The sequence below is a fragment of the Trematosphaeria pertusa genome (assembly GCF_010094035.1).
Source record: "Trematosphaeria pertusa strain CBS 122368 unplaced genomic scaffold BU26scaffold_2, whole genome shotgun sequence".
Taxonomy (NCBI): Eukaryota; Fungi; Ascomycota; class Dothideomycetes; order Pleosporales; family Trematosphaeriaceae; genus Trematosphaeria; species Trematosphaeria pertusa.
In genome coordinates this window covers 2,281,393-2,307,716 of record NW_022987213.1, presented here as the reverse complement: position 1 = coordinate 2,307,716, position 26,324 = coordinate 2,281,393, and the positions used below count along the sequence as shown (strand labels likewise).

General features: G+C 53.9%; 12 protein-coding genes across 12 annotated transcripts; 6 read left to right on the top strand and 6 right to left on the bottom strand.

Annotated features, from left to right (window-relative positions):
- Nucleotides 1-67: 67 nt before the first annotated feature.
- On the top strand, nt 68-2,093 carry BU26DRAFT_559489 (uncharacterized protein; the record flags this gene model as incomplete). The annotated part of the gene is made up of 4 exons (XM_033832708.1): nt 68-82; nt 140-838; nt 1,025-1,856; nt 1,912-2,093. 4 exons carry the CDS (start codon nt 68-70, stop codon nt 2,091-2,093), a joined length of 1,728 nt encoding a protein of 575 aa, XP_033689843.1.
- A 294-nt stretch (nt 2,094-2,387) lies between these two features.
- On the bottom strand, nt 2,388-3,110 carry BU26DRAFT_559488 (NAD(P)-binding protein; the record flags this gene model as incomplete). Its single annotated transcript, XM_033832707.1, has 1 exon — nt 2,388-3,110. The coding sequence occupies one exon, from the start codon at nt 3,108-3,110 to the stop codon at nt 2,388-2,390; it is 723 nt and encodes a 240-aa protein (XP_033689842.1).
- A 275-nt stretch (nt 3,111-3,385) lies between these two features.
- On the top strand, nt 3,386-4,580 carry BU26DRAFT_546956 (uncharacterized protein; the record flags this gene model as incomplete). Its single annotated transcript, XM_033831864.1, has 2 exons — nt 3,386-3,637; nt 3,882-4,580. The coding sequence occupies exons 1-2, from the start codon at nt 3,584-3,586 to the stop codon at nt 4,578-4,580; spliced, it is 753 nt and encodes a 250-aa protein (XP_033689841.1). The 5' UTR covers nt 3,386-3,583.
- Nucleotides 4,581-5,212: 632 nt separating this feature from the next.
- Nucleotides 5,213-6,256, top strand: BU26DRAFT_527775 (uncharacterized protein; the record flags this gene model as incomplete). Its single annotated transcript, XM_033830800.1, has 2 exons — nt 5,213-5,437; nt 5,561-6,256. The coding sequence occupies 2 exons, from the start codon at nt 5,213-5,215 to the stop codon at nt 6,254-6,256; spliced, it is 921 nt and encodes a 306-aa protein (XP_033689840.1).
- Nucleotides 6,257-7,910: 1,654 nt separating this feature from the next.
- Nucleotides 7,911-8,642, bottom strand: BU26DRAFT_146278 (uncharacterized protein). The gene is made up of 3 exons (XM_033819905.1): nt 8,436-8,642; nt 8,335-8,379; nt 7,911-8,287 (listed from the first exon to the last, which is right to left on the bottom strand). Exons 1-3 carry the CDS (start codon nt 8,499-8,501, stop codon nt 8,045-8,047), a joined length of 354 nt encoding a protein of 117 aa, XP_033689839.1. The 5' UTR covers nt 8,502-8,642; the 3' UTR covers nt 7,911-8,044.
- Nucleotides 8,643-9,972, bottom strand: BU26DRAFT_146250 (uncharacterized protein). The gene is made up of 2 exons (XM_033819904.1): nt 9,515-9,972; nt 8,643-9,462 (listed from the first exon to the last, which is right to left on the bottom strand). The coding sequence occupies exons 1-2, from the start codon at nt 9,575-9,577 to the stop codon at nt 8,785-8,787; spliced, it is 741 nt and encodes a 246-aa protein (XP_033689838.1). The 5' UTR covers nt 9,578-9,972; the 3' UTR covers nt 8,643-8,784.
- Nucleotides 9,973-14,000: 4,028 nt separating this feature from the next.
- On the bottom strand, nt 14,001-14,525 carry BU26DRAFT_583483 (uncharacterized protein; the record flags this gene model as incomplete). Its single annotated transcript, XM_033834567.1, has 2 exons — nt 14,001-14,460; nt 14,512-14,525. 2 exons carry the CDS (start codon nt 14,523-14,525, stop codon nt 14,034-14,036), a joined length of 441 nt encoding a protein of 146 aa, XP_033689837.1. The 3' UTR covers nt 14,001-14,033.
- Nucleotides 14,526-17,475: 2,950 nt separating this feature from the next.
- Nucleotides 17,476-19,114, top strand: BU26DRAFT_500510 (uncharacterized protein; the record flags this gene model as incomplete). Its single annotated transcript, XM_033826504.1, has 4 exons — nt 17,476-17,608; nt 17,802-18,460; nt 18,580-18,932; nt 18,991-19,114. 4 exons carry the CDS (start codon nt 17,476-17,478, stop codon nt 19,112-19,114), a joined length of 1,269 nt encoding a protein of 422 aa, XP_033689836.1.
- Nucleotides 19,115-19,633: 519 nt separating this feature from the next.
- On the top strand, nt 19,634-21,143 carry BU26DRAFT_417238 (acyl-CoA dehydrogenase NM domain-like protein; the record flags this gene model as incomplete). Its single annotated transcript, XM_033823190.1, has 4 exons — nt 19,634-19,711; nt 19,766-20,221; nt 20,272-20,589; nt 20,637-21,143. The coding sequence occupies 4 exons, from the start codon at nt 19,634-19,636 to the stop codon at nt 21,141-21,143; spliced, it is 1,359 nt and encodes a 452-aa protein (XP_033689835.1).
- Nucleotides 21,138-22,893, top strand: BU26DRAFT_146136 (calcium-dependent phosphotriesterase). The gene is made up of 3 exons (XM_033819903.1): nt 21,138-21,540; nt 21,593-21,823; nt 21,896-22,893. Exons 1-3 carry the CDS (start codon nt 21,223-21,225, stop codon nt 22,802-22,804), a joined length of 1,458 nt encoding a protein of 485 aa, XP_033689834.1. The 5' UTR covers nt 21,138-21,222; the 3' UTR covers nt 22,805-22,893.
- Nucleotides 22,894-22,983: 90 nt separating this feature from the next.
- Nucleotides 22,984-23,652, bottom strand: BU26DRAFT_600452 (uncharacterized protein; the record flags this gene model as incomplete). Its single annotated transcript, XM_033835174.1, has 1 exon — nt 22,984-23,652. The coding sequence occupies one exon, from the start codon at nt 23,650-23,652 to the stop codon at nt 22,984-22,986; it is 669 nt and encodes a 222-aa protein (XP_033689833.1).
- A 577-nt stretch (nt 23,653-24,229) lies between these two features.
- On the bottom strand, nt 24,230-25,866 carry BU26DRAFT_416106 (uncharacterized protein; the record flags this gene model as incomplete). Its single annotated transcript, XM_033823143.1, has 2 exons — nt 24,230-24,887; nt 24,935-25,866. 2 exons carry the CDS (start codon nt 25,864-25,866, stop codon nt 24,230-24,232), a joined length of 1,590 nt encoding a protein of 529 aa, XP_033689832.1.
- Nucleotides 25,867-26,324: the final 458 nt, after the last annotated feature.

The window sequence follows — 26,324 nt, the reverse complement described above, 5'->3', positions numbered from 1 at the left end:
AAGATGGAAGCCACTCACACATCCCAATTCTAATGTTTGTTCCCACTGCCTCCACACCTGAGACAACATGGCTAAACGGAAGGTACGATTTTTAGCTCTCCAGCTTCGCTCTAACACCGCGCACTAAAAGAACTTACAGACCTCGAAGCAGAAGCAACGTGGAAAAACTGCCAACTCAGTATCCCGCAAGCTACCAAGAATTTCGAATCATGGCCACCAGCCCAACTCCCACGAAGCGGCCGACTACCTCAGCGGACTCCCTCATGAGCTGCTTCTCAAGATTCTCAAGGCAATCCCCGACCAAGCAGCGACCTACAAATCATGCCAAACATACCTGTCGCTGTCATTGACGTGCCGTTCGTTGAATCGGGTGACAACGGAGCTGTTGTACGACACCTACAATCACCGATGGGACAAGACCTCGACGAACTTTATCGGCACCATCATCAAAAGACCTGATCTGGCTTCGCTAGTCAAAGGAATCAAAGAAATAGGGCCCTATAAGGAAGGATGGGCGCCTCCTTCACCGCTATACTGTCCATACGAACGGAGCAAGGAAGACATTAAACCTATCGCGGCAGCTATTCGAAGCCTTGGGATTCCCGGACCTGACACTTGGATCCAGCTATTTCAGCTCGGGGCAGATGTGCACTTCAACCTTGAGGCTGCTCTCCTTGTGTGCTACAGTCATAACGTTCAATCGTTGTCCGTGAACAGCGCTCCCGGCCTGATATCAAGCATCCCTGCTGACGGCGACGATCCTTTCTACTTATTGCGCAAACCACCGGATAGTCTCATACCGATCATGTATGCGGCACGGGGGTTACCTTACGGAAGGGTATGTAGGTCGTGGCACACACTCCAACATGTGTCAGCTTTTCCTGAGGAAAGCCCTTCCTGAGGGCTTTCAGCAGGTCAGAGCTTAAGACATGCTACTGTGTTAACCACGCAAGCCCCTTCCTTTCCTCCTTCTCTCCCACTTTTGTTTTCTGACGCATCTACTAACTGTGTCGCCACCTTGCAGGTACACCAGTTCAAGAGCCTCAAGCGCTTGAAAATCAACATGAGCGGCATGCACGTCCATTCTGTGTCGTGTGTACTTCAGCTGCCTTCTCTCCGAGAACTTATCTTGGGTCCGTGCCAGGAGTTTGACGTCGACGACCGCCCTACTATTAGAGACTACGACGAGGCAAATATTTCTTGGGCTTGCTCACCTGGATCGTCCAACGTGGTCACTCTCCGATTCGAGGAGAGTTTCTTGTATTACGAGACACTGGTGAACTTCATCACCTCTTGTCGATCGCTAAAGACCCTAGGTTTTCCACCGCCGCTAACTGGCGCGGAGGAGTTCATGCAACTACTTCTTCGGCGTCACCCGGGTCTGGAGAACCTGCGCATCGAGGACTGCTGCTGTTTGCTTCTGGAAGCGGGCCGGGAGACAGTGGGGCTCTTGCCGGATTTTCGAAACCTCAAGTACCTGGAGACGCCTCTAGAATTCATGGAAGCAGCACACGATGACGCCGTTTGTGGATTCTCGCAAGACGATAGCTTAGGAGTGGAGCAGCCTAAGCTTGCCCTCTCGGATTTCCTTCCCTCAAGCCTTGAGACCTTGTTCCTGTCAAGTTTGTGGTTTACTGCCGAGGAGCAGCAGGAGCCACTTACCGGCCATCTGGCGAGACTATTAGAAGGGACCATTTCGGCGCTGCCCAAGCTAGGAACAGTCGCTCTTGATTATACTGGCGATTACTTCGGGAGCGGCGGCTTTGACTGCAACTTCTGCGCCGTGGCCGAGCTGTTCCAGAAGCGCGGTTTACGCTTCGAATATAGCATGGGCTTTCCGAAGCCTCTTCCTAGTCGTGAGTCCCTCCGTCCTATTACTCTCGAAAGTCGCTTTGCTAACCTAGCCCGCAGAATGGGAGGCGCAGCTGGGCGTTGTACGAGCGAGGCATGGACATGAGGCGGCGGAGTTGGAGCGGCGTATGTGGCATAAGCCTAATAGGAATCTCCGATTGGAAAGCATCGTTCCCGCGAGCTTGGATAAGAGTAGAGATAGCTACGTTATCAGCGAGGAAGGAGTGGATTCAGGTAATTAAAGGGATGAGACATGCAGCAGCTCGTGCGAAGAGCTAGATGGGCCGTTGCGCGCGGCTATTGAAGCCGAAATGGTGCGGGCGTTCCTCTCCTCGATTGGAGTTGATGGTTGAGAATGCCCATATTGGGATACGTCTCCCTGACTGCACTGCGAAAACTCTTACTAGTGAGAAAGCTTCTCACTACATCCCATCCTTAGCCATTTTCTGTTTCAAGCCGTCACCCACCGAAAATAAACCACTCACACCAAACCTTGCGGCTACTACCTCTTCCCACCCTGCTCACCCTTCCTCATCCTACCACGCAATACTCTCCCCAAACCGATCAACAAACCTCCCGCTATGCTCCTTCCCGACTCCCCCAATCACCCCCAAACAACTCTCCAAGCTCTCCTCAACCCCCATAGCACCCTCCTCCTTCCACTCCACAAGCCCCGTCTCCACCCTCCCCGGATGCAGCAGCAAAAACACCACATCCGGCACATCAATACTAAACGACTTAACAACAGCATTAAGCGCCGCTTTGCTAGCGCGGTACGCATACCCCCCACCCGCCGTATTCGCACTCAAAGAGCCCATCCGCGAGGACAGAATAATTGCTTTCGCGTCCGATGCTTTCTGGAGATTTGGCAGGAAGCTTGTTACTGTGTTGAACGTGCCCCACGTATTTATCTCGAGCGTCCGCAGCATGGTCGAATGGTCCATAGCGGCGTACGTCTCGGCAGCTGCTACGTCGCCGGGTTGTGATTGCACGATTTCGGGGACGAGGCCCCTGATGCCCGCGGAGTGGATGAGGAGATTTATCGGGATGTCGGTGAGCTGGGTGGATAGTGATGCGAGCGCGGAGGAGGATGTGATGTCGGTCTGGTAGAATGAGACGTTTGATTGGGCGGCGAGTGCTTGAGGGAGCGGCAGTACGTCGAGGGCTACTATGCGCGTTGACGGCTGGGAGGCGTAGTGTTTGACGAAAGCGAGGCCGAGGCCGGAGGATGCGCCTGTGATTAGGACCGTCTTTTCCATCTCTTACACGCTTCGAATCTCGAATAAGAGGACTCGGCGGGAACTGGTAAGCTTGGTGTTCTTGAAGATGCAACGTAGGTCTTTGAAGTATCGTGACTTTAGAAGTACCAGATACGAGCCCCCGAGGAAACCATCCCGAAAGCGGATCTCGTACCGCGCTACTACTTATCAGCTGGTACTAATCGGGGTTTCGAGCTGCAGTATACATGCATTAGCGCAAGATGAGGGAGCCCGATCTCAAGGGTCTGCATTTGCCGGTGTTTTGGAGCCGCGGCGGACGGAAGCCGATGTGGGGTGGGGAAGACCGATGACGGCTTTGCGGAAACGTTTACGAGCCATTTCGGGTTTTGGAAGCTTTTAGAGTCTGAATTACCAGTTGGTGTTTTTATATACTCTGTGATTTTTCGAGAGTCGAAGCTAGCTTTCATCAAGAAGGTAGATAGAAAGGCACGGCATCTCGACAAGCTGAAGCCATGTTCTACGAGCCGGGAAAGACGGACCATGGGCTTCCTAATGATCCATTCAAGGTAAGAAGCACTGTTATTGTGTCCTTGCTCCTCCCATTTACCTTCTCATTTCAGATTGCGGGAATGTGCATAGACGAAGGTGTATTACCTCCAACAGGAAAGCGAGAAGTCTGACTCTTAGGCATCTAGGGGGATGTCGGAGACGACGGTTCCTTCAGAGCCATTTCCCACTCCGTCTTCCCGTGCTCTCATCTGTAAATTTCCTTGACAAGAACTTATCTCTATGTCCGGCTGATCCACACAGGCCTGCGTAATCCCGCGCCCCATAGGATGGATATCCACCCTCTCACCTACCGGCATCGCCAACCTAGCCCCCTACTCCCAATTTAACAACCTCACCTTCGATCCACCCTATGTCATGTTCAGCGCCAATCAAACGCCGTCAGCCGCCCAAAAGGACACCGTCAAGAACGTTGAAGCAACTGGCGTCTTCTGCTGGCAGCTGGCTACATACGATCTCCGCGAAGCTGTCAACGCGACCTCCGAACAACTACCCTCCGAAGTTGACGAATTCGAGAAAGCGGGGCTGGAAAAGGAGGATGCGAAGATGAGCGAAGTGTTCGTGAAGGGCAAAGCAAGGATGAAGGTACCAATGGTGAAGCGGAGCCCAATTAAGTTCGAGTGCACGCATTACTCCACGCTGCGTCTGCCAGGGTACCCACCCATGGGGGCTGTAGATGTGGTAATTGGGCGGGTGATTGGGATCCATATTGATGAGGGCGTTTTGACGAATGGAAGAATTGACGTTAGGAAGACCGTCCCAATTGCGCGATGCGGTTACGCCGAGTATGCTGCTGTGCAGGAGGTTTTCGAGATGCGGCCTCCTGGGAGTGATCCAAATCGGATGTACGGGCTAGAAGGGAGCATCAAGGGGAATAGGAAGATGCAGGAGGAGAGGGGGGAGGAGAACGATGCGGTTGGTGGCGCGGAGGCGGACAATTGAGAGGTGAGCATTCTGCGCTCGCTCATCGACGACTATGTAGCACTCAGCGCCGTCATAATACCCAATCTTGCTGGAGAGCTCGGTATATAACTGTCCGCTCCTTAGGAAATGAACCTATAAAGACATTCACAGCTTGAAGAGGACACTTCCAGAGGACTTTTTTATTTACAAATCTTTTGTCCTTTTGGCAACATGTCGTTATAAACGATATTGGACTGGCTTAGACATCTCCAAATCTGGAGGGTTTTGAGTTCAAAATGTCGGCCCCCAAGCCCGCTATTTTGTTGGCATTGGGAAAATTTAGATTCGAGGTGGCGGTAGCTCGATGTTTCATAGTTTTTAGCGCCCAGACATATGTGATGCTGCTACCTCACCGCACGCATATATCCTGTGGCTGCCCTCTCCCAACTCGAAATTGCCTACCACCCCGCTATTTTCCTCAAAGCCGTTTTCAGCTTTGTCTTCTCACTGTCCCCTTTCTCGAAACCTCTTCTTGTGTTGTTGACGCCTCTCAATTTTCAGCACACCCTTGTTCTAGCTCTGCCTCTTTTCTGGTCTTGTCTGAACTCCAATCTCAAACAAAAGGGTTCCGATTTACATAACCCAAGCGAAATTTGTTTAAACAGCTGGCCATGGCTGGCAGACCGACGTACGAAATCGGAGCTACTTGGAACAGCGAGCACAACACAGACGTTAAATTAAATGTCTCTGTAGGCGACAAGCACTTCCGCATCGACCTTTTCACTGCAAATTTTGAAGCCAATCCAAAACTGCTGAAGGAGTACCTGCTTCATGTCGAACGCTCAGACCCAACGTACATACCACCGTCGCTAGAAGAGTTGGATAACGATGAATTTGTCGACCCTCTGGAAGAATTCTACAACTGGGCCACGAAACCTTTTGCTGCTCTGTTTCGCGAAATGCCGCCTTTAGACTGAGATCGATTGTACACGCTCCAAGACTGTCTATTTCCTGAACAGTTCGTATACACCCTGCAGGTGGCTGGCGATGAGTTGGTTCCGGTCCCGCGCGATGTTAATCCAGATAGTCGTTTAGTTGGTGTGCTACTTCCTGCCTCCAAAACGCTCGATAAGTCTACGCTCCTAGTCTACCGTCCTAACGATATCCACGTGCGGCTCAACGACGATGCGGTGGCCTTACCAACGAACCCTCGTAAGGTGTACATTAAGGGAAAGCATGTCTGCTTTTTTAAGCAGATACTAGCGGGAGACGTTGGCATGACAGTTACGGAGCTCGCTACCTATACCAAGATTAATGCGGCTAAGCTTGGCGAAGACGTGCGCGTTTCCCGTCTCCTCGGTGTAGTAGAAGATGAGCACACCTCAAGGATCGTTGGACTGCTGCTGTCGTATATCGATTGCGAGAACATGACACTGTCCTGTGCGGCACAGGCTGGCGAGCGCACGTCACACGACAAATGGCTGAAGCAGATAACACATTCTCTAAAAGAGCTTCATCATGAAGCACGCCAAATTGTCTGGGGAGATGCAAAGCCTGATAACGTTCTTATCGGCGTGCATGATGACGCATATTTGGTTGATTTTGGAGGTGGTTACACGAATGGTTGGGTAGACAAGGAGTTAATGAATACTCAAGAAGGCGACTTGCAGGGTCTTCAGCGTATAGCGGCATATCTCGCTGGATTATCTGTATGATGACAATGCAAGTTACTTCGAAATTGGGACCTGCCCCGTCCCGGAGATAGATAGTCTACTAGAGAATTCGGTGCGGTTGCTAGCGGGATTAAATGGCCAAACGCTTGGTTTAGTTATGAGTTACGGTTATCCTCGCTCTCAATCCGGATACTTTCCATGACTATTGTTTCATATCGAATACACCTAGATTTAGCTATATCACAGCTACACCATGTTATTTGCTATGGCTTCATGGGGGAAGAATACCTGCATGATTCTCAAACGTTTGAGGGTATAGTTAGCCGCTCTTCGAATCCCCGTAGGCCCCTAGGTCCGCAATGACCTTATAAACTACGATCGACACACCACCTTCGACCAAGAGCTCTGGCAGGGAGGCTGCTACTACTACTCGTTCAAGCTTCTAGGGGTTTTCCCCTGCGAGTTTTTTACTCTAGAAGGTACGAGCATATCTAGCTGCTCTTAAAGCAGTGTAGAGGGAAGACAGTACGGCAGCAAGCTGCAGGGAAGGAGGAAGGAGGCACGACGACGCCTGGTAGAGCGTAGGCATCTACCCCTAGAGGCTCTTCCGCAGGGAGGGAAGACGGGCAAGAACAGCTTCGGCAGCGAAAGCAAGAAATGTCACATCTACATAGTTAGAGCGTAGCACGTCCACTATACCCCACGGGAGGTTGGTAGTGTTACGCTACCCTAGGACGAAAATCAATACCATACCATACCATACCCGTAGGCCCCTATTCAGATCGGTTCGCCTTTCAAGATATCAAAACTTCTCCCAGTATCCATCCAATCCATATCCTTGCACAATCTCTCCAATTCTCTTTACGTTGTACCACTACTCTACTTCTACACCTTTCTAGTATTGCACCATGTGCGGCTGCCAGTACAGAGTTTACCGTTGTGGGCATCGTGTCTTGATGTCTGGCATTGCGTATTGTCCTCGAGCGCGAATCAATCCCAGAACTGGAAGGCAAACCATGTGCGGCCTGGATAGGACTGTCACCGACGTTGCCGATTCAAACCTATGCCCGGATCCTGACTGCTATAAGGCGGACCTTGTGAGGCAGGGCTGGCGCTGTCACATATGCGATTACGACAACCCTCCCAACACCTCCTACACTTGTCAATATCGGTACCTGTATTACGGCCAGCCGACTACCTGTGGGTGTGGTGTCTGCATTTCGCGCTGCAGGTACTCCTGAATACAGCCTCGCCACGCAAAGATGTCTTCGAATAATACTCTCTGATCACCTCAAGTCAGATAACAGCTAGATTGTTTATGAATGAGAGTAAAGAGTTTTGTAAAGATGTTTATGCGTTAGAAGGGAAATGGAAGCATTTGGGGGTAGCGGATACAGAAACCTTTGGTTCGTTGGTAGAGAAGGTTAGCATCTATCCCATCTTGCTGTTCGTGCAGAGTCCTAGTCTCTCTTAGTTTTTTCTGTTGCGCTGTCCCTCGTTCTCCCTTTCGCTTAAATTTCCTTGCATTTGTCTCTCGTTTCGTTTCTTACCCCTCCCTGTAGCTCTTATTCGAAGCAAGTCAACAGCGAAGGCCAACCGTACGCTCCTTCCCAAACCCTCCTAATACAACGTCGATCATGATGCTCCTTACCAAAAAGGATTTTGAGGTAGACCTGATCTAACGGACTCTGCTTCTTTGTCACAAAGTTGGCCATATGTACAGTAGATTCATGAATGGTCTTCCAAGCTACCTCGAGGGAAGTAGAATCCTAAGCGCCTCAGTCAGTATTAACCCACTTTTACAATTCCTTGGTTCATACGCTCGTCATCCTAGCATAGTTTAAAGGAAGAACCTACGATCACTAAACACTCCATAAAATTGAAACACAAAATAATCATTTTAGTCAGGAATGTACAAAGTCGCCTGCGTCCATGGGACGAACGGAGACTGAGAACACTGATAAGGTTCTGTCCGACATCGAAACTTGTATCGACCGTTGCCACCATTAGTACTGTGTCTGCGCTTCCGACTGCGTTGTGTGAAGGGATCATCGGGAATCTCAATTGGATTATCTAGGCTATATTAGACGATGCAAACTCGTGGAAGTAGGGTGACTTACAGCGAGAATCACCTGCAGAGGAATCATCCAAACCAATTGAATTCTCTATGCATAGTTAGCGTTCTGTACCTGCGAATGTTTGGTGAACACGTAATACTAACCATTAGTCTCCCCTGGGTTGCCAAGAGCAGGACTAGTGTCAGTAGGACTATGCTGGCTGTTTCCATCTATGGTTAGACACGTCAATACTCTAGAGTGACCAGCCTCTTCAGAATTGGAACACCTGCTGTCTTGAAGTGCGGAGAGGGCGGCCTGAGGCTCCTGAAGAGGATCAGCTGTCTTGGAAGGAATGACTTCAGTGGTCTCGTCATGGTTGATGTTGGTAAGACCGGGTCCTTGAGTAGGGTTGGTTGGTTGTCTTAGTCCCAAGAACGTCAAGATCAGCGATTTCAGCCTTGGGAGATTCGACTTCGGCAGTCGAGAGCTTTGGATGGGGAGGGTCCGCGATCGTCAGTGAGTTGGTGTTGGCAATGTCACAATGGCCTGCGTCGGCGGTCTCATAACGGCCCGATTGGCAATTTTGGGCCTCTGAGGTCGGATACAGTCAGCGGTCTCGGGGGCTTGGGGAGCGCTCTCGTGGGTAAGGCTGGCGGCCTCGCGCTCTTGACCATTGGTCAAGTCAACAATCTCAATCTCAGTCTCGGTCTCGCAACGAGCGAAGCTGACAGAGTTGGTCTCTTGAGGACTGTGAGAACCAACAGTCTCACGTGGAGCAATGTCGGAGAGTACAGGCTGCTGAGATGCAACGTCCGTGGGCTGTGTATCTCGAGAATTGCAATTTTTGGGTTCTGCCTCCTGAGGCGCTGCGCCGGTGGTGATGATTTCGTTTGAGATCAAACTAGCGCGCACGTCTTCACAAGGCGAGGTAACAGTGTCCAAGTGCTCTCCAGGCCGAGATTCAGCCAACCCGGTGTCAGCCTCTTGAGATCCAGGTCCCTTGAAGAATATGTTCGGCAGTCTGCGCCTTGCAAGGCAAATCGGTATGGAAAGTCTGTCGGGAGTCGTCATTCTCTTCCGGACCTGTCTCGACGGGCTCTTGAGCATTGAGAGCAGCGAGCGGGGACCTGGCGCTGTCATGAACGGGCGGGGCAGGGTCTTGAGGGGGGTGCATGCTGGTATTCGAATTGACTGAGAAACGATCAGAAACCGGCTCAATTTCCCAATGATGGGGCATTCTTACCATCATCCTTAGTTGGGCGATCGCAAATCCCAGGCTGAAGCTGAGTGCCGACAAAGTGGGCATTCTTCGATCGCGGCTGTGAGGAAGAAGCCGCGGAGTAGGTACTACCAGTGCGGGTAGTGACCATGACAAAATCAGGGCCCTCAGGGGAAATGCGTGCTGAATTCAATTCGAGAAGCCCAAGACTGCGTTTCCCAGAGAGATAGCACTCGGCTTTATAGACAAGACAGACTCTGTCTCTGCAAATTGGAGAGGATTTTCGTAACGGCGCTTCCGGGCAGCCGTCTCGCCGTGAATATTGACCAGACTCCACCCCCGGCCGGACACATAGGCCTGATTGGTCTCGTGCAATGCATGAATCATATACCTGCGGCCCCAAAGTTGGGACCCCCACAATCTCGACATACACTGAGCCATTCTTAATGCTCGGTCACATCATCCGTCTCACCGTGTCCGTATGGGCCCCTCCTGCTCGAGTCTCAGCAATGAGCAACCAGTTCGTGAACGTTTATGGAGGCGCCTAAGCCAACCCATCATTTATGAGGAAAAAGACAAAAAGAAAAAGTAAAAAAAGAAGAGTAGAGGGTTTGAACCCTAGTGATTTCCAAATATTGTGCAGTGCAGTGCATCCGCTGATAAGGACTTAACGTACCTTATTGAACCAATTAATCCACCACATCCACCTGAGGCCTTTACCCCAGAGGCAGGAGAAATTGTAAACCAAATAGTATATATACTCGCATACAATCGAAATGGTGGTAGTGTGTGGGCTTAGCCAGGGGCTGTGGTGGCGGGAGTAACAGGGAGGGGCACCCGCGCGAAGTCATTGGGGCTTCACTGTGTGCCTGAGACTATGATGGGCTCTTGTTTACGTCTCTTGTATGCTCGTGACGTTATGTTGTGGCATGGCATCGAGTCCCTTTCTTCTCCTAAGCTCCCCAGTAACAGGCTGCACATCATATGGGCTACAAAGGGACTTGTGCGGTGCTCGATGTCATCATCTGCTAACGTCCTTATGCAACAAGCTCTTGGGATACGGCTTCTCCAGAAGATTGGCAACTTGTACGATATGTCGCGAGGGCGCCACATGCTTAGATGATAGCCAATTGCGATTAGCCTTGAGAAGGCAAAGAACCGTAAGGTTGCGGGCGGACATCAACATCTGCGGTTGCACTTTTCGGAACTAATTGTGGCGGCTCCGTTGCAAGTTGGCGATGTTGGCTTTGTGGCGCTTGCTATGTCTTTGATCCCGCTGCACGTCTCCGTTGCTACTCGAGTACGGTGGCGCCCCTGACTCGGAATCCTTCGAAGCAGACTTCGAAGTTGACCTTCTGTACTTTTGGGGAGCTATATTGCAGCTGCGAGACGAGAGTATTCCCTTAGCGCTTGTGCTTGCGGTTGCTCGGTCGGGCTGCTGCTCAGGTGAAGCGATCTCGTTGACTTTGGTGTTGAGCGACCACCAAGCTCGCGCTCTCCACACAACCACACACCCACGCTCCTCCCACAACCAACGACGACGACAATACCACATTGGCCGCGTGGTGTAGGGGGTCCGGAGAGGAGGAGCGTCTCTTGAAGCTCCGTCCCCTCCCCCCCTCACTCCCGAGGGTCGGCCGCAGGGGTCGAGCGGGCGCCGACGACATCAACACGCCCTGCTTACGCCGACGGCCCTCTTGAGCAACAACACGGCCGCAGAAGCAAACTAGAGCAGCGGAAGATGCTGCATGAATGTCTCTTGTAGCGTCTAGCTCTCTTCTCCTATCGGCCGTCGAGGAGTTGGAGCGCGGCGGAGGACGCTTTCGCTCCGCCTCGCTCACGGCGGCGGCTCACTCAAACGGCAGACGACGACGGACATCTGATGCTTCTCAGCATATAGATATGCTCTTTCGCAACATAATCCTCACACACGCCTCTCGAAGGCTCAGCGCGACCTCCAAGCCGCCCGTGGTCCACAAGCGGTCACAGGCAGACTCGGAGGCTCAGCGCGACCTCCAAGCCGCCCGCGGTCCACAAGCGGTCACAGGCAGACTCGGAGTCTCGCCATCCTCATCAGTACCACGCGCCGGAAAGACTATTCGCGATATTCTTTGCTTGTGACGATTCACAGCATCCGCCTCGGCTCCTGCGACGACTCGACCCTCGGCGCCGCCCGCCTCACCAGATACAAGACCCAGCGAAGACGCACAATTGGTCATCGCAGTGAGCGCCGATGATACAGTACACCCTTGGCAAAGCGTAAAGATCGATTTTTCTACTCCTGGGTGCTGAAGGACATGCGCTTGAAGGGGGGTCGCGCTTCACAGCCTCGACATAGCGGAGCTACGCCGCGATCGCGAGACCGCGCGAGGCACTCCGATAGATTCCGGTAACGGTGCCACTCCAAATCCTCTAGGAGATGCAACGAAGGGTCCACAGCATTGTCGTCCTCGTCCTCGTCATCCTCAGCATCGTCGAAGACCACAACCTCGTCTCCGTCCCGGCGAGGAGATAAGGCCCAAAGAACTCTACCGAGACAGCAAGGGCGGAGACTCGACTGAACATCGGCACGTTTGGGGTCGGCATAATTGATTCGGTCGGCTTGATGGAATGACGAGAAGGCGAACGGGACGATCTCGATTAGACTGAAAGGAACGGAGAATAGCCTGCCGGCACCCCTCCGCAGGCGAGTACGGAAGAAGGGTCGGCGCCGCCCTCAGGAGTCTTGGAAGATTATCGCATTGCGCTGCGACGGAGCATAAGAAGTATACTGCAACAGTATGGACACAAATAAAGTATCCGATGGCTTCCTCTTGGAGGGATGTGGCATCAGGGCTGGCGGCGACAAGCAGCCATACTTCAGGATCTATCAGGCGATTGCGACGCACCAGCTGCCGTGAAACAGGATGCCTCCTAGGACCGACGCGGCTTTAAGGTGGACGTACTTGGACAAGCGATTTGGATCGGGTACGATCGCCCAAGGACTTTCCATCTCGAAAGTACTCGATATCGAACCCCTTCGCTCACACATTCGAGAATACCGACGGTTCCCAATGGCCCCATAACTTGCGCTGCGTAGCAGGAAACCAGGCTTCGGACACAAAAGCAATGCTGGAGTCCGATATCCTTAGGGAGACATAAGAAAGAGGATTTTCCGCCTACCCGAAGCGGCCAAAACCTCGGTAGGGCATTACCGATCCAGGAATCGGGCCAGGCTCGAGCGATTGTATGCCTGTTGGATGTCAAAACACGGTCTCGATGCCCTGCGTATGGTGGCGCAGGTCGAGCCCCCTTGTGGTCCAATGATAGGAACGCAGTCCGGCCTTTGGAATGAGGCGGAGAGAATACCACTATTGCTAAAGAGTTGGAAATTCCGTGATTTGGGTTATTGGCAATGGGTTGCCAATAGCGCCTCAAGCACGCCCGGAGCAAGGCGATCCTCTCAGACGATGCTTTCGACGGCGGGACGAATGCTTGGTCTTAAAGAAATGCTTATGGCCACGGCGGGTCCCCGCAATGTCGTTGGAGCGAGCATAGGGAGCACAGCCGCTTGTGCTGATGCTAGAGTCGATTGCTTCTCTTCCCAGCATGTTGTTTTCACCGGGGTCCTCTAACAATGGCTCCTTTTGCATCGGTCTGGTTCTTCTCGAGATACGCTTCGGCGGACTTTGTCTCAACATCCTTGCCCATGCAAATGGCCTCGGGGCTGCAAGGGATCGCATACATGCCCGGCCCCGTTCTATCGTCTGTCCTGATTTCGGATATACGTCCCTTCCCTACTAGGCGAAGAATGCAACGTCTTCGACTGCTCATGGTTGCATCTTATGGCTCGAACATTGGATCCTAACGCCTTCGCATCGTCAAGCGAGGCTGCAAACATCGTGTCGCATCTAATCGGGTCTTCGTGGCGACTGTTTCCTTCCCACTGGCCACGGAGGGTTATTGAAAACGCTGTCCCTGCTCGATGCGTGACTTTCTTCCTTGAGAAGAATCGCGATGATTGTGCTCCGTAGTCGTTGCTGATGGTAGAATGGAACCGGATGGCCTCCTATTTCGATGGACACAGATTCTGGATCTGCGTTAAGAGCACGCAGCCGATTCCGAGGTGCTCTTGTCCGCTGTTCCTATTGTTATATCCGGTGTCGCCCTTCGACCCTTGCGTTAGGCCGCTTGATGGGAACTTCGCGTGCACCCCTATCCCTAGCTCTTGCCGCACTCGTGGCCTTGATCCTGCCATTCTGGATCGTGTCTTATAGCGCAGCATAGCGCCGCTGATGACACACCGAACCCGATTGAACAGAAGGGCTCTCCGCAATGTCACAGGCTCGTGACGTTCCGCGTATTGGTCGCGGACGAGCCGTTCGTCGTCCCGCACGAAAGGCTCCACGGCTATCGCTCCGGTAGCGTCCAGGGTAGGCATTTATGCCGATATTGGCGCTGAGCCTCGCGAACCTGTCCATTGTCGCGGCGACTGAGCAAGATTTCGAGCCGCTTTCGCACGGGTAGCCTGTGCCGCCGCCATTGGGAGCCCCGTCGCGCGCGCCTATCGAGCGCTGGCTGCCCGCCGAATATGGTGTTCAAGCTCTGCGGAAGATAGCGTATGAAATGGACTCGTAATTTGATCAGGGTCCCCGCTCAACGATGTCGGGGTTGCCGTGTCGGGCCCGCGGTGCGGAGGCGGTCGAGCGGCGTAAGAGGTTGTCGGGACAGGCGGTCGTCTTGTCATCGCGGGTGCATGCCTGGGGCCTGTAGGTAGGGTGGGCCCTCCGGCGGAGGTCCAAGAACTGGGATTTTCGTCGCCCAGAGCCGCGGGTGCATGCCTGGGACCTGTAAGCAAGATGAGCCCTCCGGCGGAGGTCCAGGGAGAGGCGGAGGGCCAGGAACTGGGATTCCCGTCGCCTAGAGCCGCGGAGCGGAGCAGCTTGTAGCCGCCGCAAAGGTTGTGGGCGACCGGCGCGCCTGCTCTCGCCCTAGAAACGACCAAGGCCGAAGTCGCGCTCCTTAGTACACGCCTCTCCTACCTTCTCGACGCCATGTGTGCCTCTCAGTCGTGGTGTTGCGGTCTCTGGGAGGGCGTGGAGCTGAGGGGCTTCGGGGAAGCCGCGACCCAGCGTATCGACCCCCTAAACAGCGGCGTCGCCGACGGGTCGGGGATATATCTTGCGAGCTACTCCAACAAGACCAAGACGCCGTAGAAGCCCCTTTGGTGTTGCGCGGCTCTCGCGGGGGTGGGGTGTAAAGGAGAGGGCGTGGAGCTGAGCGCTTGAAACCGTCGCGGAAGCCCCGCCCAGCGCGTCGACCCTTAACAGCGGCATCGCCGACAAGTCGGGGGAATATCCCGAGGCCTTGCGAGCTACTCCAATAAGATAAAGACGCCGTAGAAGCCCCTTTGGTGTTGCGCGGCTCTCGTAGGGGTGGGCTGTAAAGGAGAGGGCGCAGGCGAAGTGGGCCGCATTACATGAGCCTACGCCGGTGCCTTCAACGAAAGGTACACGCCGAGCTCTAGATCCGCTATGGTAGCAAGCTCATGGCATCGCGCTGGAAGACAGCGCCCGTTTGCTTGAACCGGGAAAGCAAATCACAGTGCTTGCGAACCGAGAAAATAGTAGACATGGAACGACGAGAGAAACGGGATCGGGGCGAGCTGCACCATAAGAAAAGAGCGCGACTCTGCAAAGAAGCCCCCCTTGATGCATCCGGCTCTTTTGATCTACGGCTAGGGATTGCATCGCTGCCCCTGAACGCTTTCCTGTCGCATTCGGGGCCTCTCCAGTGGCCCCGGGTGTGCCTGTAATAGTCTCTCGCCTTGCGCATTTCATCTCAAAGCCGGCAACATGCACATGATGGACATGACAGCCAGCACTTGTCCTTCAAGAAAGGCAAAGATGCAGTTGAGGTTCACGTCAAAAGGATCTTCAGGAGTCCAAGCGTAGCGGCTTACTGGATGAGGGATGGCTTCCGATGGCGGCCGTTGCACGTGTGGCGGCTTTTTCAGATCTCAATCACACCTCACACAACTTGAACATCAACATCTCCATCAGCAGAAGCCCACACAACACGAAGCTACCCTATTCTTCTTTTCGAAAGACTCGCGGATGATACCGAATGATAAGGAAATGCCCCTCACGTGGTTAGATGCACTCGGGTCACCCAGGGCAGACGCTGGCCAGACGCAACTCCCAGGACCCCAACCTACCACACCTAGGACTTTTATGCCTATATATATTTTATGGTTTGCAAGTTCCTTTGTGAGTACCCGCGGCAGCGGAGAAAGCACCTTTGGAATAATCGCTAACAAGTGTACAGTTTCAAAGACGTAGCCTCTCTGGAGGTGAACTTTTTTTTTTGCGCGTTTTGGGTTCGACCCTGCGACTTTTCAATTCTCTATCCTTCTTTTGCTCTTTTGGCCGGAGTTGCCGCCGCCTACCGTGCCGGGACGCCTCCGCTCTTAAATCATTCTCAGGACTGGCTCCCCCGTGCAGAGCGAGCTGAGAGCTTAGAGCAGAAATGCCTTCTATATGCTCTGGACAAGCATATAGCAAGACGCGTCATTAGCCCGAGATCTAGGTGATGATGCAGTTCCAAAACGCCGACATCGTTCTGGGCCTAGGAACCTCGGATCAAGCTCCAGCCTGGTTAGAGTCCCATGCAAGGAATCATCGAACATGCAGCATCATCCGATGTCGTTTTGTAGCGGTCGCGCTGCAAATAGAAGGTGCAGTTGAAACTTCTGCGGATAGGAGTCTGAGAGGCACAATCCTGCTCCGCGGCGAAGCCGGTGCAACTATGCGCACCGCCTTCCATATCCATCCAGACTCCTTGCTGCGCCAAAGGCACCAAAAACCACGTTGTCATCTGCATCGACAAGCTTGGGCTCCAATCAGGGACGCTGTATTGTCTGCTCCGATATGCCTCCAAGCTAACGATCCCACTTGATCTCTTGCACAGAACATCAACATGCCGATCGACAAAGCTACGCTGGCCTCATAGCTCCACTCCCTTCACTTTGAGCGAGCTCTCGCGACGGATTTCTGTACACGTCACGATGAAAACACGCCCTTCCATATGGTCTGCCTACTGCCCCCGCCTCTTGCAGCTAAGTCCCTTTCTTTGACTACATATAACAAATAATTTGCAAACTTCTTCCGTGAGTAGGTACGGCGTGGCACCCGTACTGAAAGCGCTTTGGGACACTTTGCTAACTCGTGAACTCGCAGGCCTTCGGTTCTACATTCTTTTTTTTCTTTTTGCTTCTGTATTGGGAGGGCCCCAGTTCGATCCTGTCACGGAGTAGATTCCTTTTATTGCTCATTAAATCAGGTTGGAGGGGATCAGCTCTGGCGGCAACGCCATGGCTTGCTAGACCCCGCCGTCGGGACACCCCCTCCTTACAGATCACGAGCTGCAGGTTGACAAACAGGAAGCGCTTCTATGCTAAGATTGGCCTTTGGTGTTGAGGGGATTAAGATGCGCCTGAAGGTGCTGGTGTTAACACCTTTTCTCGCTACGCTTGCAATCGTAACGACAAATCCGCCGAACCAGTATACTAACCTCTAGTATACAACAGAATTCTACAAAGGCCAATCGAACCCTCTAGCTAAGGACAGGAGAGTTTAGCAACCGGCTCGTTGGAAGGTGCGCAGCAAGGCTGCCTCCGCTCATCAAGTCTAATACTACGTGTTCTGCAACACACGGTGGCCGTGGAACCCACACCGTAGACCACTTCAAGTGGCCGAGCATTCTCATATCTGGCGAGGCAGGAAGCGTTCAGATCTTTCTCGCTGGCCTTTGCCTTGTCGCTACCCTGCCTCATTTCGTTGATATCGGTGGGGGCAGTCAATTCTCCGCGGGTATCAGTGAAACCGCACAGCGGCCATTTTTCTCCCCCGCTCGTAGCGCTGAGCAGCGGCACAATAACAACCTCACATACATCTTCCCGACTCTGACACATCTGCACGCTGGACTTGCCTCGACCGTCGACAACGATGGCTCCCGCTAGCAGGAGAGGCATTGTGCCGCAACCATGCCTGCTGGAGAGCTTGATCGCCGCCGCACATGAGTACCGGAAATCCAACTTCGATGCTTTTGCGGCGCGAATCCGGGTTTGTGGCCCCGCAGGTACGTACCACCGTCAAGAGTTTCCTGCACCTTGTATCATACCAGGCGCGCCCAGCGACGGGAGGGCCGATGCGGCTCGGCGGACCCGGCTCAGCTACACCCCGTCGCATCTGCCGGAATCGCTGATGTGATATGGAAGCTGGCATCTGTAGGGTATCCGAATCGCGGCGACGGCCTACTAACATCCGAGCAGTTGTAGCAACGACCTACTTCATCTTCAACTCGAGCGTGGTTGCTGAGGTGTCGCGCTCCGACCACGGCCACCCTTTGATTCGGTGGGGTGGTATATGGAGGACTTTCGACGAGTTCTGCCAGGTTGCTTTGCTGGGTCCGTCTTTCAAAGCACCGACCGGTCGACAAGGCTACGACACCCTCCAGCGCTGGTATCGTTATCGCGACGAGCCGTTCCGCTTCATGGAGTTACCGACGGAGCTACGCCTTGAGATCATTGAACATGCGGTCGACGACGATATCTATCCAATGGTGGTGCCCCCGGTACACCCTGTCGGCGTCCCGGCTGTGAGTCTCGGCAAAGGATGGAAACCGATCGCGCCTAGCAGGCGGCTTGAAGGGACCCATGATCCGGCAGACGTCGTCGCACCACCGCGGACAGCGACAAGCCCCATGAACGTGAGCAAGCAGGTGCGAGCAGGGCTGCTCTCAGTCCTCCGGGCCTCCAGTCGGCAGTGCTTCGACGATCCTGCACAACTTAGGAAATTTCCGCCCCTCTTCCGCCATGGCGTCTTGCAGGCAAAGGATCTATCCCATGTCGCGCTGAATTTCGACAACAAGAGCTACTTAGAGTTTTTTGGCGTTGAGGCCTACCCGTACGGTGGAAATAGTCAAGTCTTGGTACGTATGTTGCGGCTCTCTGCCTGCATGGGACAGATAAAGACAACTGGGCCATGCTAGGATGCTAAATTCTGCGTCCATTGAATCCCAGACGTTTGCTAACGTCCGCCGCTTCGCAGGTCCTTGGACGCTCCTCCCTGCCCTTCCTGGAGCGGCTAGACATCATCTTACGCTCGTCTTGCTGGGAACCGTTGACTCATCCCTGGTGGGCCCTTTCTAGACAACGTGGCAACGGACATGATAGCTGGCGGAGGCGCTGCGCCTGCCAGAAAGTACTGACGGAGATGATCCTCACGTTCGCGTTGAATCAGGTTAAGCACATCCCCACTGTCACAGTTGAGGGTTACTGCAAGAACGCCACCAAGAAGGCCTTCGCAGCCGCCCACAAGAAGCTCCGCAATGATCCAACAACATGGCCTGCGGAGTGGACAATGATGACGGAGGATATCCGGAAGTGGCCTGCTGGGGATTTGTGTGTTCTCCCACTGTGGTTTAAGGGCATAAGGTACTTTAGGCTAACTGATTTATAGGCCTCCGCATTGCCATTGCACCCCAAAGTGCGGATTCTGGGGAGTCGAGGCAGTCATGGACCCCCAGCGGCCGTACGTCTCTCCACACGAAATCTTCGCAAAATACCGGTTCAACAAGGACTAAGTTTCAGCTTCCGTGGCTATTCTACCTGGAGGATGGGAGACTGGAGCGCATTGTGTCCAGTCCCCGAAGACCTCCGGGTAGTGCAATGCTACAGCGGCCTTAATTGGGGGTAAAAGTACATGGAATCTCTCTTAGAGTCGACCTGCGATAGAGAGCCAATGAGGCTGTTCTGAGTACTTCGGGTAGAGCAATATAACGCCTCGGCATTTTCATATTCAGGGGCAAAGAACCACAAAAACTGACTTTGAGTGGACTGACGCGATCAGACGAAGTTCTCGAAGTCAGGAGAGATGGCCAAGAAGTTAGCCGTTTTGAGCCTAGTCAATCCACGGACTGGGGTTTGCGGGGAAACGTCGCGCCTCCGAACATGCCGTCTTCGGTAATCTTTATCAGGGCCGAGGCACAACGCCGTCAACACGGATTGGAAGGCCATAGCCAGAAGATCGCCCTGCTATACATATACATTTCATCGCTGCTAACCTCCCTGGCTAACGTTCAGCTTAGCTCTAGCATCACAACATGCCTTCCGCTTCCCAGAGGATTCCTGCCGCCGTCCGGCCACTCGTCAGCGAGAGGGCTCGCAGGACGCTCGACATTGTGAGTATGAATCATACACAAAACGGTGGAATTACATTCTCACGGCTCGAATAGGTCGAGAAGTTCGTCGACGAAGAATGCATACCCGCAGACGCTGTCTACACCGCCATGCTCGGCGAAGGCGCGCAGAGATGGAGCCACCCGCACATCATGGAAGATCTGAAGGAAAAAGCTAGGAAGCTTGGCCTGTGGAACATGTTCCTCGCGAAAGGACACTTCAAAGAGGGCGCAGGCTTCACGAACTTGGAGTACGGCTTGATGTGTGAGCAGTTTGGCAGATCGCGAGTCGCTTCGGAGGCCACGAACAACAGCGCGCCGGACACAGGGAATATGGAGCTGTTGGCAAAATATGGCTCGGAAGAGCAGAAGAAGAGGTGGCTGCAGCCGCTGTTGAATGGGGAGATCAGGTCCGCGTACGTTATGACGGAACCGCTTGTAGCTTCAAGCGACGCTACGAACGTGCAATTGAGCATCAAGAGGGACGGGGACACATATGTGCTCAATGGCCAGGTGTGCAGCGAAAATAGACCTTTTGAATGCAGAAATTTGACAGTTCGCAGAAATGGTGGATATCCGGCGCCGGCGACCCACGATGCAAGCTCTATATCATTCTCGGGAAGACAGACCCCAACCATCCCGACAAGTACAAGCAGCAATCTATCATCATCGTGCCTTCAGACACACCCGGGATCGAGGTCAAGCGAATGCTCGCTGTGTACGGATACGATGACGCGCCCCACGGTCACGCGCATTTGATCTTCAGAAACGTACGGGTTCCGGCTGAGAATATTGTGCTAGGTGAGGGCAGGGGCTTTGAGGTGATGCAAGGCCGGATGGGACCTGGGCGAATCCATCACGCTATGCGATCAATTGGAGCTGTAAGTCGGTGTATGTGTTTGCTGAGGACGTCGCTAATCGGCTTTAGGCGGAAGAAGCGCTTCGATGGCTCCTGATGCGAGCAAACGCCGAGCACAAGCAACCCTTTGGCAAGCTTCTCTCACAACAAGGCGTCATTCTCCAATGGATCGCCAAGTCCCGGATCGAGATCGACGCGGCTCGTCTCATCGTTTTGAATGCCGCTGCAGCCATAGATGCCGGTGACGCCAAATCCGCATTGGTCGAAATCGCTCAAGCCAAGATTCTCGTTCCGAGTATGGCTTTGGAAGTCATCGACCGCGCAGTACAGACGTACGGTGCTCAGGGTGTCTGCCAGGATACCCCATTGGCCTATATGTGGGCACAGGTGCGGACGGTGCGGATTGCGGATGGGCCGGATGAGGTGCATTTGGAGCAGCTTGGAAGGCGGGAAAACAAGAAAGCTGCGGAAGCACGGGATTTGATTCAGAAGCAGATGGATATCACGGATGCGCTGATGAAGAAATATAATACTAAGGAGGTTGGTGTGTGCCATACAGTGGGCGCGAAGCTATAGATGAGTGGGGCTCGCAGTTCAAGATCGGTGGCATTGCTCAGAACATAATTTGCCGTCTGAACCCTAATGCGTCTTCTGAATGCGTGGAATTGTGAAGGCTTGCGTTAGTGGAAGGCCACAAGCTCGGCGTCTGTCCTACCCCTCCTCTACCAGCCGAATACTCCACCAACGCTCTGCTTACGCCATCCAAGATACGACCAAAGACACCAAGAACGCATGCGCAGCTCTTACAAAGCACACCGATATCAAGGATGTACCCCGTCAGCATCAGCGGCCTGCTCGCGCGAGTGCCGCACGGCCCTTTACAAAGAAGCCAGCTAACGTCTTCCCCTCAACACACCTCACACTACCTCCATCAACCATCCCGCCAGCCTCAGTCATGGCGAGAACAGCAATTGTAAAGCCGCTAGTTTCCCTTACGCATTATACATGCTAATGATCTGGTGCAGTACTTGGTGATCCTGGCCGCCATCGCGCCGTACCTGTATGACCGATGGCAGGCGCTGTCGGCCATGCTCGCCAATCGGCCCGGCAAATTGGAGCCTGTTTACAATATCAAGAGCCATAAGATTAAGTTTCGTGACCGCGTAAGGAATTGCGAGGATGTGGTGCTGGATGAGGGGATGGGGATCGCGATTTTGTCATGTGATCCTGGGAGAGATCGGTGGAATACTGTTATGGTACTTTTTGACTCTCCCTTTTCGCGCATTACGAGAAGAGATATACGACATCGATAACTGACATTATCATAGGGAACTTTCCGCGCCGAGAACGGCCTCGAAAGCGGCGCACTATGGCTCTACGACTACAGCACCCCAGACCTCCCAGACGACGAAGCCATGAAGCGCCTGCAATGGGCAAACTTCCCCAACGAAGCCGATTTCCACCCCCTAGGCATCGAATTCGACCACGCCACCGCAACGCTCTACGCAGTCAACCACGCACAATCCGGCTCTGCGCTCGAAGTCTTCACAATCGACGTAAACACCGCAACAGCAACGCACATCCAAACCTTCAAGCACCCGCTGCTGCACGCCCCGAATTCCATCCACGCCCTCGGAGCCGGTAAACTCTTCGTCACAAACGACCACTTCTTCCGCGCCGCCGTCGCGCCGCTGCTGTCGAAGCTGGAGACCTGGCTCGCGCCGCCGGGTGGAAGTGTTGTGTTTGTCGATCTGGAGAGGCCGCAGGAGAGCAGGGTGGTTGCGAGAGTCGCGTTTGCGAATGGCGTCGCGATGCTAAACAAGACTACGCTCGCTGTGGCTTCGACCTCGCGGGCGGGCGTGTATTTCTATGAAGTCGAACCGGACTATAGTTTAAAGAGCAAAGGATTTGTGCGCACCCTCGCGGCTGTTGATAACCTTAGCGTCGACTCGGCTGGCGCGCTGCTCATGGCGGGCCATCCGAGCGGTCTTGCGCTCATCAGCGTAGCGAAGAATCGGTGGAAGTGCGATGCGCAGAGTGAGAAGGAGGATGAGAGGCTGGCTTGCGGGTGTCAGTCGCCTAGTTGGGTTGCCGAGTGGACGGAGAGTGGGGGGTTGAGGGAGCTGTATAAGGGAGGTGAGTTTTGCAGTAGCACGATGGCGGTTAGGGATAAAGCAAGGGGCGTGGGGTTTGTGAGCGGATTGTATGAGAGGGGTGTTATGGTGTTTAGGGAGTGAAGGGGTCTGTGTAGCAGCGCTGTATGCCGCGAACTGGTTTTCAACAATAAAAGAACTGCCTGGCGCAATTCCTTTCCATCTCCATCTCCACCTCCAGCTCCTCGTCCCCTCCTCTAAAGAAGCATCCACCCACTCCTTGAGATCCCTCCTCTCTTCCCCCGCTCTCTGCAGCATGCCATTCACCCATCACCCGATTCGGGCTCAGACCCCGGCTCTGGCGAATCGCTCGCATGAGAGGGCCTCCTCTGCTCCTCTTCCAGCTGCTTTATCCACGCAGGCACTGCATTTCTAGCTTCCAACCGCTGCCTCAGACGAGCAGCGTACATCCCAGGGTGCAGTTCACGACATGTTGAGAGGGTTTCGTGGTGGTGTTGGGTGGAGACGGAGATGGGATCGGAGTCGGCTTGCACGCTGTCTGTGCGGTTGTGGCGTTGGGATAGACGTGCGCTTTTGCCCTTGCCCCTATTCGAAGGGTCGGGCTGCGGCTCGCTGTATGGTTCGGGCAACTCTCCAGAGGGCTCGCGACGGGCGGGGATGACGTAGGCTTTGTTTTGTGCAGACTCTGCCTCGGGCTTTTGCTCTGGTTGCGGGTCCGTCTTTCGCGCACGGGGGTGGCGCCAGATTACCACCCAGCTGTCTATGTCGTCCTCTGCTTCTCTCCGCTCACTTCTCTTGTCCTTGTCAATCAAGTGCGATTCCTTCGGCCCAAGGCCTTCCAGATTTCCGACGTCGGGATTCATCGGATGCGCATGCAAACTCCCCCACTGTAGCTTGTGCGGACTAGGAGACGGTGCTCGTCTACGAGAGGTATCGTTTCCCGGTCGGGACGAAACCGCCGGTATCTTCATATCTCGTATAAAAATGAAAGGCTGGAGAGCGAATGGATGCCTTGAGCAAATGTCTGGGGCGGCTAGAGATGCGGACGGATCATGGATGATTCAGGGAGGTAGTAAAGGTGGACACGGAAGTGGAAAATTGGGGTTGCGGCCATCGTACGGGTGTTGCTTCTATGTTGATGTTGGGGGAGTTACTGGCGAGGGACCGTTACTGCCAGAAGCATTCTCCAGGACCAACGGCATTGTGGACACAGGGAAGGCATTGGAATAGAGCGATATGGTAACAGAAAAGTGATGGTGATGGGATAATATTGAGCAAGCGAAAGCGAAAGCGAAAGGGGTATATCTCTCCCACCAATCTATACAAAACAAGCCAACCATATGCAAAGCCCAAAATGTGCAACAGACTCCCGCTAAAATCAACGGAGAAAGCAAACAGGAGTCCACCCGAAACTTACAGCCCAACACCATCTCGTCGTCACAACCCATCTCCAGACTCCAAGTCCTAGAGACCTTCCATTACCCAAGCGTGACGAACAAAAAGAGTTAAACAAGGCAATCAAATAATCCAAACATGAGTGAAAGAGAGTTACTTTCTCTCTCTCACCTCGCCATCTGCAGTCTTAGTCCCAGTACTGCCCTCCAAGGGCGGAATATCCTTCACCGCCTCTCCAGGTGCCGTGGGCCCAGATCCTCCTTCAGGAGAGTTCTGCCACTTGGCGACGTCCTTCTTGAGCGCCTCAAGCTCCTTCTGGAAGCGCGTACCGAAAACGTCGATGTAGTAAGTCGCACCGTTGTACACGCTCCACATGAACACAACAGTCAGGAAAATGCCCGAAGCCCACCGAGACCAAAACCACAGAGGGCATGGAATCATGGTGATGCAGGCGTACGAGTATTGGATGAGCATGAAAGCGGGTTCCTGGAGAGAATCGGGAAGGGAGAGGACAAATTTGCCGATCCACGTCTTCGAGTACGATTTGCGCAGCCAGGTGAAGGAAGTCGGGCGACCTGCGGCAATCTTCTCACGGCGACGGACGGTTATGAAGGCGTGATAGGAAAGCTGCCATATAGCGTACGGGATGGTGGCCCATGTGACCATTTGAACGAGGCTGTAGTGATGCGGGTCGTCCGGAGAAGAAGTGCGGATATTGTAAATGGCCGGATAGTGTTGCTGCTGATACTCTGGCGAGAGAAGATGAACGATGCAATGGAGCGTTACGCATGGCATAATGTGGATGAATAGGCTGGCTTGTTAGCATGTGACCGGGCGTTAGGGAAGGTTACTACGCACCTGACCACTTTGTCCATTGAATGGAAGACTAGCGAGTTGCGCCACATTGCAATAGCAATGGCGTTGTTCCCGAAGGCGAGGCAGTACATGCTAATGAACAGGCGCTTTGAGCTCGGAAAGACCCAAAGGCTGAGCATTTGGAGGAAGTTGACGAAATAGCACAGATCAGCGAGGAAGTAATGGTAGCCCTTCTTATGGTAGGTGTAGTAGCGGATGGGCATGAAGTAGAGCAGCTGCACCGTGTACCACAGGGGAAACCACTCAGGCCGCCCGCCCACCAGGTATCCGGAAACGAATATGTTCATAGTCGCGCCGATGAAGGAAGCCTTCTCGCGCGCTGTGACGGCGGTAGTGGAGGTCCACCGCTCGCTCAGGCGGTCGACCGACTGGCGCATTCGCTTCTTGTACTTGTCCAGCTGCTCGCCCTCGGTGGGCACTCTGCGACGCCATTCTTCGATGGCTCGGTCTCTGGTGTTCATGCCCCTGGTCCGCGCAGCCTTCTTCAGTCTCTCCGTCTGGGCGGAGATGGAGCTCTGTATCTTCTCGACGCGCTGCTGGAGGGCTAGGTTCTCGATGAAGTCGAACATGGTGAGGCGCTCGACGGGCGGGAAAAAGGAGGCATCGTCGGCGTCGGAGTCGTCCTGGTAGGCAGAGCTGTTGGAGAAGGACGGCGTCCGCGAGAGGCCGGGTGTAGGGGGCGGCGATCTCCTCGCATCGCCCAACAGCGCAGCGCCAGCATGCGTCGAGTCGCCCGTCAGTGGCTGCGCTGAGATGCCAGAAACTCCAAGCTCGGGCTCGGATCTCGACTTGGGGTGGTTGGCGGCATCTGGGTCGGCCATGATGGGCGTGTCCTCTGGCACAACGGCGAGATCAGAGGGAATGCGGCGGTGGAGGGGTCTCTTGAAATAGCGCGGAGGAGAGCCTACGGCCATGGCGCTGGTTAGCTGCTGTGCACTGAAGTGTTCCCATTCTCTGAAGTGGATAGCAAGGTGAGAACAAGTGGAAGGCGCATACAGTGGAAAATATACGGATCTAGGAAGATCTAAACCATGCGGACACGCTCCCGGCAGCGGCAACTGGGCGTGTGATGCGCGGGGGTTGTTGAAGCCTGTCGTTGTTTGTGTGCGCTCTGGTCTTTGAGAGATGTGGGTTGGGGTCGTGGTGGAATAGTTGAAGGTGATTGGGAGTTGAGCGCGCGCTCCAACGTCATAAGCACTCTGCAGCGCCAGATCACGAGCTGACGCACTTCTGGATGGGTATCTAGTGCTCTCACACGGCGGACGTGAAAAGAATGGGGGAATCGGACAGCTTGCACGGGTGTTGGACTTTCCAGGCCGAGTCACGTGCCAGTTTCGTCACACACGTGGGTCCTGGGCGCTAGCTACGGCGG

What these genes read in the sequence shown, in the direction of transcription:
- BU26DRAFT_146250 (XM_033819904.1), bottom strand. Translation starts at nt 9,577, where the DNA reads ATGCCCACTTTGTCGGCACTCAGCTTCAGCCTGGGATTTGCGATCGCC. An exon ending in TCGCCCAACTAAGGATGATG is followed by an intron (nt 9,463 to 9,514) that starts GTAAGAATGCCC and finishes ATCGTTTCTCAG; the next exon opens with TCAATTCGAATACCAGCATG.
- BU26DRAFT_146136 (XM_033819903.1), top strand. Translation starts at nt 21,223, where the DNA reads ATGCGTGGAATTGTGAAGGCTTGCGTTAGTGGAAGGCCACAAGCTCGG. An exon ending in TCATGGCGAGAACAGCAATT is followed by an intron (nt 21,541 to 21,592) that starts GTAAAGCCGCTA and finishes GATCTGGTGCAG; the next exon opens with TACTTGGTGATCCTGGCCGC. An exon ending in ATCGGTGGAATACTGTTATG is followed by an intron (nt 21,824 to 21,895) that starts GTACTTTTTGAC and finishes ACATTATCATAG; the next exon opens with GGAACTTTCCGCGCCGAGAA.
- BU26DRAFT_146278 (XM_033819905.1), bottom strand. Translation starts at nt 8,501, where the DNA reads ATGGAAACAGCCAGCATAGTCCTACTGACACTAGTCCTGCTCTTGGCA. An exon ending in CAACCCAGGGGAGACTAATG is followed by an intron (nt 8,380 to 8,435) that starts GTTAGTATTACG and finishes AACTATGCATAG; the next exon opens with AGAATTCAATTGGTTTGGAT. An exon ending in CTCTGCAGGTGATTCTCGCT is followed by an intron (nt 8,288 to 8,334) that starts GTAAGTCACCCT and finishes AATATAGCCTAG; the next exon opens with ATAATCCAATTGAGATTCCC.